General features: G+C 45.9%; 1 protein-coding gene and 1 non-coding gene across 4 annotated transcripts in view; both read right to left on the reverse strand.

Annotated features, from left to right (window-relative positions):
* Positions 1-300: 300 nt before the first annotated feature.
* The window catches only part of VAV1 (vav guanine nucleotide exchange factor 1), a 65,174-nt gene continuing 50,536 nt past the window's right edge, over positions 301-14,938 (reverse strand). For all 3 annotated transcript variants that reach the window (XM_068979649.1, XM_068979648.1, XM_068979647.1), the window contains 5 exons: positions 12,315-12,431; positions 8,998-9,085; positions 4,281-4,395; positions 2,133-2,284; positions 301-454 (listed from right to left, as the gene is read on the reverse strand). In XM_068979649.1, the coding sequence (XP_068835750.1) occupies positions 401-454; positions 2,133-2,284; positions 4,281-4,395; positions 8,998-9,085; positions 12,315-12,431 (526 nt within the window). In that variant the 3' untranslated portion in view covers positions 301-400. The remainder of the gene's footprint in view (positions 455-2,132; positions 2,285-4,280; positions 4,396-8,997; positions 9,086-12,314; positions 12,432-14,938) is intronic.
* On the reverse strand, positions 14,664-14,736 carry TRNAG-UCC (transfer RNA glycine (anticodon UCC)). Its single transcript has one exon. It is a non-coding gene; the product is annotated as a tRNA-Gly (tRNA).

Here is a 14,938-nt window from a genome sequence, read left to right on the forward strand (position 1 = left end):
CCACCGGCAACCAGAAGTTCACTCTCTAAGTCTTCGAGGGCTTATTTTAAATGACAGAGAAAGGTGACAGAGCTGGAAAGCAGGCATGGGGGCTTGTGCCCGTCCCAACTCCCTCTCCCACCATTCCCCTTGCAGGTCTGACACGGTCCATGCATTCATCATTTTATTGGAAGTAGTTGCCTGGAGCCCCACCTTCTCAAGGGGACCCAAGAGGAAATGCATGTGTTATAAATTAACCATGGCAGGGCATCATCCCTGGAGCCCTGCCAGCTGGACGCTAGCCCTCCACAGTCCGCGGACTCTCAGCCCACCAGGATCTGTCCCAGCTCCTGGCCCCACTGCCTGTTCATCCTGGGCTTGGAGCCTGGAATCTCTTGTCTCTCTGCCAATGTGCCAAGGCTCAGCAGTACTCAGAATAGTCCTCTTCCACATAGTTGGAGGGGAACCAGCCAACCTGGAAAGAGACGGGGAAGCAGTCAGGGCGGCCTCTCTGCACATTCTCCTGCTGTTCCTTGACAGGAACAGCCAGGTTTCCTCCTACCTCGGGCCTTTGTACCACACCTTCTACCCCAGAAAGTACCTCCCCGGATACACCCTCAGCTGACCACCATCCTCCTGTCCTTTACTCACGCGTCACCTTACCCATAAGGACTTCTAACCATCCTATTTAAGCACTGTAAACCTCACCCACCCCGACACTCTTCACCTCCACTTACGACTTTTCCGTAACACTTTTCACCATCTAATTGATTATATATGTTACTTATTTATGGACTTGTTCTCTGTTCTCCCTCCTTTCACTACAACAGGGCAGGGATTTTTGTCTGTCATCACTGAGTTCCAAAAACCTAGAATAGTTCCTGGAACACAGTAAATACGTAACAAATATTTGTTGAAAAGATAGATGGATGGATGATGGATGGATGGATGGATGAACAATGGATGGATGAATGGAACGATGGATGGATGTTGGAAAGATGAATGGATGGATGAGCAAAGGATGGATGGATGGAATGATGGATGAATGATAGAATGATGAGTGGATGGATGAATGGATGGAATGATGGATGGATGGGTGAACAATGTATGGATGGACAAAATGACGGATGGATAGAACAATAGATGGATGGACGGGTGGGTGGATGGATGGGTGGATGGGTGGATGAATTCTTTGTAGCCCAGACCTTCCTAAACACCCCAGAAGGCTCCCTCACACTCTGTTTGTCCTCCATCGCACAATAAATTTACCTTCTATGGCTCCTAAAACTGTTCTCCTAAGCAATTATCCAGAGGTCACTTTTCATGTTTCCCTCTGGTAGAATTTAGGCTCCTAACCTCTGTCCTTATCTTCATTCAACAAGTATTTTTTGAGAAACTGATACAAGCAAGGCAATATGCTGGAGACTAGAAATTCATCAGCAGATGAAATAAAGAAGACTCTCTGCCTTTGTGAGACAAAAATAAGAAGCAAAGAGAAGCAAAGCTTTCTGAGAAAATTTGAGTTCCCTCCTGAGAGTCCAAATTCAGGCAAAGAACACAGAAGGCAAAAGCAGCTGGTCTGCCTCTGCATGCATTCAATAAATACTGAGCAACTATGTGACAGTCACTGTTCTAGGCACTGGTGACACTGACGTGAATAAGACAAATTCCTCCCTTCAGGTTCCCCCAAACATGCCATTCACTCTCTCGCCCCAGGGCCTTTGCACATGATGGTTTGTTTGCAAAACACACTGGTCCCCCTCCCCGCTCCCGACTGTGACTTTTTACCTGGCTAACTTTACTCATCCCTCAGTGATCAGCTTGCCTCTCAGGTGTCCTGACCTCATCCAGGGTGAGTCAGGGGTTCCCCATCTCAGTCTTGACCACTCAGTCTTACGAGGGTGTGTTCACAGTTCCACACTTCCCACTAAACTATGAGTTTCGTAGGGCAGTGATGGCGCTGTGCTTTTCTGTGCCTCCTCGGCACCCAGCAGAATGGTACATAGTAGGTGCTCAATAAATAAATGCAAGATGCATACATGAAATCTCTCTCCCTTCCTCCTTTCCAACCAGGGACACCCCCCCTGCCCACCCTCCCCAGTCCACCATCCAGGACAGCCCCACTGTAACTGCCGAGCCCCGCCCCAACTCACCCGGCCGTAGATCTCCCCTCGCCACCAGCCCTGCTGCCCCTTCTTGTTAAGGATCTTGATAATGTCGCCCTCTTTGAGGGACAGCTCTGATCGGTCCCGGGCGCAGAAGTCATAGCGGGCTTTGGCCGTGCCAAAGTACTTGGTGCTCCCGGCTGTACGGCAGAGAGCAGACATGGGAAACAGCCCCGAGCAGTGCCCTTCCACCCGCCCACCACCTGCAGAGGACAGTGCTCTCAGGAGAATGCGCTGGGATAAATGACCCCTCAATGCTTCTTTCAACTGTGTGTTGGGCACCCTGTGTTCTGAGGGAAGACAGCTGTCTTCCCAGAATCATCCAGCCCAACCAGCGTGCAAATTTAGAGGATAATACCATATATGATCTTTAAAATGTTTTGTATCTATTCATGCTTTCCTGGTGGCTCAGATGGTAAAGAACAGCTTGCGATGCAGGAGACCCTTGGTCGGGAAGATCCCCTGGAGGAGGAAATGGCAACCCACTCCAGTATTCTTGCCTGGAAAATTCCATGGACAGAGGAGCCTGGTGGGCTACAGTCCATGGGGTCACAAAGAGTTGGACATGACTGAGCAACTAACAAACATACACATATATTCATAGTAAGAGAAACAGAAGAAAGATGTGGAAATTTCCACTTAGATAATATTAATTATATTAATAGGTCTAAGAGTTAAAAAAGAGAAGGAGAGGGGCTTCCTTTGGTGACCCAGTGGCTATGATTCTGTGCTCCCAATGCGGGGGGCCCAGGTTCAATCCTTGGGCAGGGAACTGGATCCCACATGTCACAACTAAGTGGTCACATGCCACACCTCAAGATCCCGCGTGTCACAACTAAAAAGATCCTGGAGATCACAATGAAAATGGAAGATCCTGGGTGCCGAACTAAGACCCAGCACAGCCAAATAAATAAACAAATAGTATTTTTTTTTTGAAACAGAAAAGAGAGAGAAAGATAAGCAAGGGGGGAAAAGGACACAGGAAAACTCAAAGTACGATATTAAGTGATATTGTAGACAATCAGTCTGTAGTATTTCTGCAGATAGGCTGATAGAATATATTTTCCAATAAGAAGTGTGCAGACAAAAACATTTGATTGAATGATGAGAACAAGGACAATTTTCATCTTAGAGTCCTGGTGTTGCGCTGGTGTTGCTTTCTCAAAAATATAGCTCTTTCAGTGGGGAACTGTTGTTTCATTGGCAAACATTTGAACAATCATTGATTTTTAAATCCATCTTAGAATTTTTTTCTGGACAGGTAAGAATTCAGAAACTCCACCACCCTTGTGACTTTTCCACTAAACGTACTCCAGAATGCACTCCAGCAAAATAAAATTTGAATCAGAATAAGGAATTTTAAAAATGAGGGAAAACATGGAAAATAAGAAATGTAGACAGTTTAGACAATGCTTGATAACAACTTTGCAAACTGAAATGCAATGGTGAAGAAAGAATTCCTAAAATGTAAGGCATGATTGTTTTCATTCACAGAAAACCACAGCCAACATTCCAGAGAATTTCAACAAACCAGGTTAGTAAGCTATACAAAGGAAAACAGAAGTAAGAGAGTGCTAAAGATCTTGCCTTTCTGTGGGAGAAAGTTTATCATTGTTTCAGTCACTCAGTCGTGTCCAACTCTCTATCTATGACCCCATGGATTGTAGCCCGCCAGGCTCCTCTATCCATGGGATTATCCCAACAAGAACACTGGAGTGGGTAGCCATTCCCTTCTCCAGGGGCTCTTCCTGACCCAGGGATAGAACCCGGGTCTCCTGCATTGCAGGCAGATTCTTTACCATCTGAGCCACCAGAGAAGCCCAGGAGAAGGTTATCGATACTGATTAATACCTGATCTAATACAAAATTAAAGGCTTAAAAGATACAGATGAGCACCCTCCTGGTTTCTTGTATCCTCATTTTCCCAAATATGAAAGTAACCCCTTTCATCCAAGCAAATGGATAGGCAGATCTCTCAGGAGCAAAGGGACAAACTGGAAGTGGGAAGGAGTTCAGGCTCTTTTACAGACAGGACTTCTCCATGCCCACTGGAAGCAATGTCCTCAGCATCCCCCAGTGTTCCCTCCACGACAGGAAGGAGCTGGCACTACAGGGCCCCATCTGGAGGCCTCCTACCTGGCGGTTTGCTAATGGCTCTCCTCTCAGGCTCCTTGAAGGGGAACTGCAGGGTGGTGTCCAGCGACTTGAAGCAATCCTTCAGAGAGTTCTGCTGGTAGAATTCCACCAGCTCCTAGAAAGAGAACGGGACAGATGCTCTTCCAGAGGGCCAGCCCACAAGGGAGGGAGGCAGAGCTGGAAGGAACCACGTCCAGCTCCTTGTGTGAAGCAGACCCCTTTTCTGCGCTCCCTGGCAACAGATTCCTTGAAAGCTCCCCATGACAGGGAGCTCACTCCCTTCCCAGAGGCCAGGACCATTTTATGGGGAACAAATCACACTGTCTCAAGACAGTTCTCCTAATATCCAGTTTGTTTCATGACAACCTTACCAAATAATCAACTTGTTTGATGAGCAGTTCACCAAAACCAAACCCCCCTCTACCCTCTGGGTGTCAAGAGCTCTATTTTTACAGATAATTGTAATAATAATAAATGTTATTTATGAAGCAACTACTGTGTGCTGGTCAGTGTGCAACCACACATCATCAAAATCTCTTAATAACCTAGAGGGGTGGAAGGGAGGCTCAAGGGGGAGGAGATCTATGCATATTTATGGCTGATTTACATTACTGTATGGCAGACACCAACACAACATTGTCAAGAAATTCTCCGCTAATTAAAAATAAATATTTAGGGGCTTCTCTGGTGGCTCAGATAGTTATTGAAAAGCAGAGATATTACTTTACCAACAAATGTCCATCTAGTCAAGGCTATGGTTTTTCCTGTGGTCATGTATGGATGTGAGAGTTGGACTGTGAAGAAGGCTGAGCGCCAAAGAATTGATGCTTTTGAACTGTGGTGTTGGAGAAGACTCTTGAGAGTCCCTTGGACTGCAAGGAGGTCCAACCAATCCATCCTAAAGGAGGTCAGTCCTTGGGTGTTCATTGGAAAGACTGATGCTGAAGCTGAAACTCCAATACTTTGGCCACCTCGTGCGAAGAGTTGACTCATTGGAAAAGACCCTGATGCTGGGAGGGATTGAGGGCAGGAGGAGAAGGGGACGACAGAGGATGAGATGGCTGGATGGCATCACCGACTCGATGGACATGAGTCTGAGTGAACTCCGGGAGTTGGTGATTGACAGGGAGGTCTGGTGTGCTGCAATTCATGGGGTCGCAATGAGTCAGACACGACTGAGTGACTGAACTGAACTGAACTGAACTGGTGGCTCAGTGGTAAAGAGTCTGCCTGACAGTGCGGGAGACGTGGGTTCAATCCCTGATCCAAGAGGACCCCACATGCCACGGAGCAACTAAACCCCTGCACCACAACTACTGAGCCTGTGCTCTAGAGTCCAGGAGCTGCAAGTGCTGAGCCCATGTGCCACAACTACTGAAGCACATGAGCCTTCTAAGGCTCTGCAACAAGAAAAGCCACCACAATGAGAAGCTTGAGCACCTCAACTAGAGTCTAGCCCCTGCCTGCTGCAAGTAGAGAAAAGTGCGCACAGAAATGAAGACCCAGCCCCAATTTTTTTTAGTTTTAAAAAATAAATATGTTTTTAAATCTCTTAATAATCATGGGAGGTAAATAGATTGATGAGTCCCCTATTTTATAGATGGAGAAACTGAGTCACAAAGAAGGCTCATCCAGGGTCATATAGCTAGAAAAGGACAGATCCAGAATTCAGTCCTAGGACAAGTGATAGAGTGTAATAGCCAAAAGCTGGTCTCTATGTGAATGTGTGAAAGTCACTCAGTCATGTCTGACTTTTTGCAACCCGATGGACTGTACAGTTCACGGAATTCTCCAGGCCAGAATACTGGAGTGGGTAGCCTTTCCCTTCTCCCAGGGATCTTCCCAACCCAGGAACTGAACCCAGGTCTCCCAAATTGCAGCTGGATTCTTTACCAGTTGAGTCACAAGAGAAGGCCAGTCTCTATAATAAGACTCATCTGAATTCAAGAGTCAGATGTGTGTCATTTATGACTATTTCTCCCAGAAATGTTCAAGCTCATCCTAAAAGTGGGGGAAAAGGCAAGTCAAAATTAAGGACATTTTGCAAAACAAAATATTTTATATGTTTAGGAGTTCTAGACTTCAAAAATGCCAGTGTCTTGATTCGTGTTCATGTTTGGCAGTGAAAGTTGCTTAGTCATGTCCGACTCTTTGCAACCCCATGGACTATAGAGTCCATGAAATTCTCTAGGCCAGAATACTGGAGTGAATAGCCTTCCCCTTCTCCACGGGATCTTCCCAACCCAGGGATCAAACCCAGGTCCCCTACATTCCAGGTGGATTCTCTACCAGCTGAGGCACTAGAGAAGCCCAAGAATACTGGAGTGGGTAGCCTACCCCTTCTCCAACAGATCTTCCCAAGCCAGGAATCGAACCAGGGCCTTCTGCATTACAGGCAGATTCTTTATCAACTGAGCTATCAGGGAAGCCCGATGTTTGGCAGAAACCAATACAATACTATAAAGCAATTATCCTTTCTAAATACATTCAATTATTTTTAAAACGACAATGTCATAGGTGATGGGAGTGGCTTTTTTTAACAGAATATGGTTGTTTTATGTAATTGAAATATTTTTCCAGTTCATTACAAGTGTGAAAAAACACTCAAAACGCTGGTTGTTTATTTCATTTTAGTTGGATTAACACATTCTCTCACTTGGAAAACAAGCAGACAAAAAACGCCAATGTCATGAAAGACCAAAGAAATAAATAAAAGACTGGGGAGCTCCCGCAAAGTAAGAGAGACACTAAGGACATGAATGCAATGCGTGAGTCCCCTGATAACATCCTGGGGATGAAAAGGCTGTAGTAAACGTAATTGGGGCCATCAGGGAGCTTGGAAAACGCACTGTATTAGGTAATAATTTTGTATCAATGTTCAACTCCCTGACTGTGATAATGATACAGTGGTGAGGGAAAAAAAAGTGTCTTGGCTCTTCCGATATGCATGCTAAAGTACTTATAGGAAGAATTTTTAAAATTTATTTTTAATTGGAGGATAATTGTTTACAATGTTGTGCTGGTTTCTGCCATACAACAATGTGAATCTGCTCTAAGTGTACTTATGTCCCCTCCCTCTTGAATCTCCCTGCCACCTTCTACCCCTTCTCGCCTCTCTAGGCCATCAGAGTACCAGGGTGATCTCTCTGTGTTATACAGCAACTTCCCATTAGCTATCTATTCTGCACATGGTTCTGGAAGAGGGCAGGCAACACACTCCAGTATTCTTGACTGGGGAATCCCATGGACAGAGGAGCCTGGCGGGCTACAGTCCATGGGGTTGTAAAGAGTTGGACACGACTGAAGCAACTTAGCATAGCATTACACATGGCAGTGTGTATGTTTCCACGCTACCCTCTCAGTTTGTCCCGCCTTCTCCTTCCCACACTGTGCCCACAAGTCTGTTCTCTATGTCTTCGTCTCTAATATCCTGCAAATAGGTTCATTGGTACCACTTTTCTAAATTATAGGAAAGATCTTGATATCTGTGAATTACTCCTAAATAGTGCAAAATAAATGTGTGTGTGTGTGTGTGTGTGCGCGCGCGCGTGCAGAGAGGGAGAGAAAGAAAGCAAAAGAGGAAAAATATTAACAACCAATCAGTAAAACCAGGTGAAAGGCCCACAGATATTCATGACACTATTTCAGTAACATCTCAGTAATTTTTCAGAAATAAAAAAAACGGAGGGAGGAAAAATTTTCAGAATAAAAAGTTTGGGGGAGAAAAAGATATGTGGAATGAGTGAACAGTCCCTAACCTTTGGGGGAGTTAAGGATCTGTTTGAAGCTCAAATGAAATTTGAGACACCTTCCTCAAAAAAAAAAAACGCAGATATATGCAAAATTCTAGATTTTTTTCCAGAGAATTCAAAGCTCCTCAAGGATCCACAAACCACAGGTAGGATCCATGAGCCTTATCAATGGGCTTAAGAGGTCTAAAAGATAGCCCCAAATTGCACGGCAACAAATAGAACACTTGAAAAGCCTCTGGATTCTCCATGAAATGGTCATTAAACAGGTTAAGAAGAGCTAAGTCTTTTTAAATGGGGGTATAGTTGCTTTACAATGTGGTGCTCATTTCTGCCATACAGCAAGGTGAATCAGCTCTATGTGTATATATGTGTATATACATATCTCCCCTCTTGTTTGGGTTTCTTTCCCATTTAGGTCACCGCAGAGCATTAAGCAGAGCTCCCTGCGCTATACGGCAGGCTCTCACTAGGCTTCTGTCTCACACATGTTAGTGGATACACGCCAGCCCCAATCTCCCAGTCCATCCCACACTCCCTCTTTCCCACCTTGGTGTCTCTCCACACTGGTTCTCTATGTCTGTGTCTCTATGTCTGCCTTACAAAAAGAACTAACTCTTGATGTCTGACAAAAACAGAGACTCTGCCATTCTATGATACCAGATGAGAACTAAACCTCAGTTTCTCCCATCTGTGAAATGGGAACTCAGAGCTGAGCGAATGACCTACAGTCCTAGTGATAATATGTCTGGCACTTAACAAGCGCTTTGCAAGTGATCACTGAAGCTACTGTTGTTAATATTATTCTCATTGTTGGCGATAAGAAAAACAAGTTTAAAGCCAGTTGCTCCATAGTGCCTCTTGGAGCGGTTATTCTGGATGGAGGAAAAGGGGTCCTAAGGTGGAGCTTCAGAGAGGGTCCAAGTTAGACTCTGAAAGACTGGGGTTAGGGGTACGTTGACCCTTACCGTAAGCCCCCTGAAAGCTTTCTTTTCTGTAATCCGGTACAGTCCTTCTGCTGTCATGATTTTAATATGCTTGACTTCAACATTATACCTGCAAGCAGGGAAACAGAGCAAGATGTCACTGAGACCTGAGTCAGGGAATTCAGGCCCATTTCCTGTCGCATCTCAGCCCATCCCCCGCCTCCCGCCCCAACCAAGGAAGAAGGGTACTTGGCTATTGGAGGGAACAGGCAACCACTGGCAACCAACAGAATCCCTTCCCTGGAGACTTTGCTGTTCTAAGCCTTCATTTCTTCCTCTGTGTAATAGGAATCATCTTCTTTAACTCGGGGTTGTTGAGAAGTCAAATAGACTCTGTAAGCAAGGCATCCTTCTAGAATAGATTGAATGAAATCTCCACTTCGACCAATATAAAGGACCATAGAATCTAAAGGGCGTAGAAGAGAATCCATTCCCACCAATAGGGCGGGAAAAGACATGAATTGGCAGGAGTGGTTCTGTTTACATGAAGAACTAGATAACCAAAAAAAATCTCCTACTTCAAAAAACCCCTAGAAATGCTGAGAGAAGAATGCTGAACTCTTAAAAACGAAAAAAAAAGTAAGGGAAATCCCCCAAAGGACAAAATGAGGATGAAACTTAAAAGTCTGTGTCAATTCAATTTTGGCTGGGCAATGCAGCTTGCAGGGTCTCCAACCAGGGATCCAACGAGGGCCCTCAGCAGTCCTGACACTGGAAAGTAAAAGTGTTAGTTGCTTAATCGTGTGCAACTCTTTGTGACCCCGTGGACTGTAGCCCACCAGGCTCCTCTGTCCATGGAATTCTCCAGGCAAGAATACTGGGGTGAGTTGCCATTTCCTTCTCCAGGGGATCTTTCTGACCAAGGGATTAAACCTGGGTCTCCCACATTGCAAGCAGGGCAGCCCCCAACTGACCACCAGGGAATTCCCTAGAGCGTACATCTGGATCACATAGAAATATGAGATGAGTTATTGTGTCCTTGTTGGGTAGAGAGTTGGCACTGAGACACACCTTCATTCCCAAAAGCTGGACTATCATGTCAAAAACCCAGGGGGGAGAAGGTGTTCTAGAAAAACTCCACCCATCAGCACAGCAGGGGCCATGTGAAAGCTTGTTTGTCTCAGACTCAAAATAGAGAAGTCACACTTAAGAATTCATCACCTTAACTTCACCTTCTTATGGGTTTAGCGTTTATACTTAAACCACCTGTACAGACTGGGAAACTAAGGAATGAAACAGAGCTATTTTAATCTGATAAAGAAGTAAACTTGTTGGTGATTCCCAACGGAAGCAAATGCAAAATCTCTGGAGACCCAAGCAGCAAAGATACCCATGGGGAAAGCCCCACTTATCATCACAAGACAAAATGAAAAAACCAACAAGGAAACGAGTCACCACAAGAAAGAAGCTGCACCCAAAACAAACAGAAAGGCAGCACAGCCAGGGTCTGCAAGACTTGGATCCAGACTGCATTTCTGCCTCTTATGGCATGACCGATCAATGGACATGAGTTGGAGCAAACTCCGGGAGATGGTGAAGGACAGGGAAGCCTGGTGTGTTGCAGTCCATGGGGCCACAAAGAGGCGGACACTGCATAGCCACTGAACAACACAAAGAGTATGCTTAATGTCCCCTTAGAGCCTTGCTTAAGAAGCATATCTTTTTTCTGTGGGTTACCAATCAATGAAAAGAAATAAAAAACAAAAATTAAAAACACACAAGACCCTATAGGAGTTCAATAAAAGTGACTGTTGTTAACGTACAATAGTCAATCATCTTGACAGGGACAGAGTAAAGGGGCAAAATAGGTGATTAAACAGTCAATCCCACTAGGGGATTGTACATAGAAAAATATGGGAGACCCCTGTAAGTTAATGATTACTCAAGAAAGCAGATTTGCTTAACCACAAAACCAAGCAGGCTTGCTTAGCCACACAGCCATGTAACAGAGGCTCGGGACATGACCCAAAACAATAAAACAATGGTGGCATGAGCCCCACCTCCTGCCCAGTGAGCGCAGGAAGTTAATGAATCCTAGGACATGCTCTCTGCTCACAAGAAGAACAATAATTTGCAGACCACACAGGGACAAGAAAACTCCCCTGCTCAACCTGGGGGAGGAGGAGCTGACGCTGGAAGCATGACAGCTATCTACTCAGGAAAGTCAAAGAAGTTCTCTTCCCCCTCCCCACCGGTCCTTTGTTTATGAAATTGTAGCCCAGTGAGTTCTTCACTTCAGTTCAGTTCAGTCACTCAGTCGTGTCCAACTCTTCGCGATCCCGTGAATTGCAGCACGCCAGGCCTCCCTGTCCATCACCATCTCCCGGAGTTCACTCAGACTCACGTCCATCGAGTCAGTGATGCCATCCAGCCATCTCATCCTCTGTCGTCCCCTTCTCCTCCTGCCCCCAATCCCTCCCAGCATCAGAGTCTCTTCCAATGAGTCAACTCTTCGCATGAAGTGGCCAAAGTACTGGAGTTTCAGCTTTAGCATCAGTCCTTCCAAAGAACACCCAGGGCTGATCTCCTTCAGAATGGACTGGTTGGATCTCCTTGCAGTCCAAGGGACTCTCAAGAGTCTTCTCCAACACCACAGTTCAAACACATCAATTCTTTGGCGCTCAGCTTTTTTCACAGTCCAACTCTCACATCCATACATGACCACAGGAAAAACCATAGCCTTGACTAGATGGACCTCAGTCGGCAAAGTAATGTCTCTGCTTTTTAATATGCTATGTAGGTTGGTCATAACTTTCCTTCCAAGGGGTAAGTGTCTTTTAATTTCATGGCTGCAGTCACCATCTGCAGTGATTCTGGAGCCCAAAAAAATAAAGTCTGACACTGTTTCCACTGTTTCCCCATCTATTTGCCATGAAGTGATGGGACCAGATGCCATGATCTTCGTTTTCTGAATGTTGAGCTTTAAGCCAACTTTTTCACTCTCTTCTTTCACTGTCATCAAGAGGCTTTTTAGTTCTTCTTCACTTTCTGCCATAAGTGTGGTGTCATCTGCATATCTGAGGTTATTGATCTTTCTCCTGCCAATCTTGATTCCAGCTTGTGCGGCAGAGCATTTCTGGCCCACCCTTTTGTAAACCTCACAAGCATCCCATCCTAATAAGTCACCTCATATCTATCACTTTGCCTCTCGCTGAATTCTTTTCCTGTGCTGAGACATAAAGGACTGGTACTGGCGCTCCTCAGAGCCCTCGGAAACAATACCCAAATTGTTTCATCCTTCCCAAGCACCTGAAGTGCTCAGCTCACAAGGGGAAACAGGCCAGGAAAAAAGAAATTACTTAATGCTGATGGCAAATTCTGCAGCATCCTTCACCCTCTGCCGCACCAAGAACGTCCCATCCGAGCGGTTGGTAAGAATGCTTTCCGCCCCGGCTCGCTCCATGGGGCCAGCGTACCTGTCAAAACATACCAAGAAGAGAGGTTCACATAACTCTGATAGGTAAACCTGGGGGAGGCAGTGGCCATTAGACACCGTAAGTCACGCCCAAGCTTTCACAGTTGGATTGCAGGAGACAACACAAGCCTTTGGGTGTAGCTATGTCTCAGTGCAATACAGGAAGAAATATATTTGCTCTCTGTGCTCTCCACCCTTTCCTGGCATGCTGCTGCTGCTGCTGCTGCTGCTGCTGCTGCTGCTAAGTCACTTCAGTCGTGTCCGACTCTGTGCGACCCCATAGACACCAGAGCCCACCAGGCTCCCCCGTCCCTGGGATTCTCCAGGCAAGAACACTGGAGTGGGTTGCCATTTCCTTCTCCAGTGCATGAAAGTGAAAAATGAAAGTGAAGTCGCTCAGTCGTGTCCGACTTTTCACAACGCCATGGACTGCAGCCCACCAGGTTCCTCTGCCCATGGGATTTTCCAGGCAAGAGTACTGGAGTGGGTTGCTATTGCCTTCTCCATATAACTCCTAAAACCTTTGGCATCTCCAAAGTAATATATCTTTTTAAAATTTTTATTTATTTTTATTTTTGTCTGTGTTGGGTCTTTGTTGTCTGTGTAGGTTTTTCTCTAGTTGTGGCACATGAGCTCAGTCGTTGCGGCTCCCGGCCTCTGGAGCACAGGCTCAATAGTTGGGGCACATGGGTTTAGTTGCTCCACAGCATGTGGGATATTCCCGGATCAGAGATAGAACCTGTTTCTCCTTCATTGACAGGCAGATTCTTTACCTCTGAGCCACCAGGGAAGCCCAAGCTGACTGGGGCTCTTCTCTTTTTAATATTTACCTTTTTTTACTTGGCTGCCCTGGGTCTTAGTTGAGGCATGTAGGATCATCAGTCTTTGGCGCAGCTTGCAAACTATTAGCTGCATGTGGGATCTAGTTCCCTGACCAGGGATCAAATTCAGGCCCCCTGCATGGGGAGTTTGGAGTCTTAGCCACTAGACCAGGGAAGCCCCTGGGGGCTCTTTAATAGCCTCAGGATGAGGCTTAGTAGTCAGAAGAGCCATGTGATTAGAGGCTTGAAATTTTCAGCCCTGCCCCACCTCCACACCTGCGGAGATGGAGGTTGAGTCCATCACTAACGACCCATAATTTAATCAATCTTGCCTATATAAAGATGCCTCAACCGAACTCCAACCAAATCATTTTTTTTTTGTGGGGGTGTGGGGGTGGGGGTGGGGGTGGGGATTCCCAACCACCACCACTCGTCTTGTGGAATCCTACTTCCTTGACAGTTAGAACTGGACATGGAACAACAGACTGGTTCCAAATAGGAAAAGGAGTACGTCAAGGCTGTATATTGTCATCCTGCTTATTTAACTTATATGCGAGGTACATCATGAGAAACACTGGACTGGAAGAAACACAAGCTGGAATCAAGATTGCCGGGAGAAATATCAATAACCTCAGATATGCAGATGACACCACCCTTATGGCAGAAAGTGAAGAGGAACTAAAAAGCCTCTTGATGACAGTGAAAGAGGAGAGTGAAAAAGTTGGCCTAAAGCTCAACATTCAGAAAACGAAGATCATGGCATCTGGTCCCATCACTTCATGGCAAATAGATGGGGAAACAGTGGAAACAGTGTCAGACTTTATTTTTTGGGGCTCCAAAATCACTGCAGTTGGTGACTGCAGCCATGAAATTAAAAGATGCTTACTCCTTGGAGGAAAAGTTATGACCAACTTAGATAGTATATTCAAAAGCAGAGACATTACTTGGCCGACTGAGGTCTGTCTAGTCAAGGCTATGGTTTTTCCTGTGGTCATGTATGGATGTGAGAGTTGGACTGTGAAGAAGGCTGAGCGCCAAAGAATTGATGCTTTTGAACTGTGGTGTTGGAGAAGACTCTTGACAGTTCCTTGGACTGAAAGGAGATCCAACTAGTCCATTCTGAAGGAGATCAACCCTGGGATTTCTTTGGAAGGACTGATCCTAAAGCTGAAACTCCAGTACTTTGGCCACCTCATGAGAAGAGTTGACTCATTGGAAAAAACTCTGATGCTGGGAGGGATTGGGGGCAGGAGGAGAAGGGGACGACCGAGGATGAGATGGATGGATGGCATCATGGACTCGATGGACGTGAGTGAACTCACGAGATGGTGATGAACAGGGAGGCCTGGCATGCTGCAATTCATGGGGTCGCAAAGAATTGGACACGACTGAGCGACTGAACTGAACTGAACTTCCTTGACCAGGGATCGAACCTGTGCCCTCTGCATGGGAAGTGCAAAGTCTTAACCACTGGACTACCAGGGAAGTGCAAAGTCTTAACCACTGGACTACCAGGGAAGTCCCAACCAAAGTGTTTGGAGAGATTCCAGGTTGGTGAACACTGAGAGATACCAGAGGTGGGGTGGGTGGGTGCAAGCCCAGAAAGGGTGTGGAAGCCCAGTCCTATTTCCCCATACCTTGCCCCAAGCAACTCTTCCATCTGACTGATCCGGATTTGAATCCTTTG

The sequence above is a fragment of the Capricornis sumatraensis genome, chromosome 9 (genome assembly GCF_032405125.1).
Source record: "Capricornis sumatraensis isolate serow.1 chromosome 9, serow.2, whole genome shotgun sequence".
Classification (NCBI taxonomy): domain Eukaryota; kingdom Metazoa; phylum Chordata; class Mammalia; order Artiodactyla; family Bovidae; genus Capricornis; species Capricornis sumatraensis.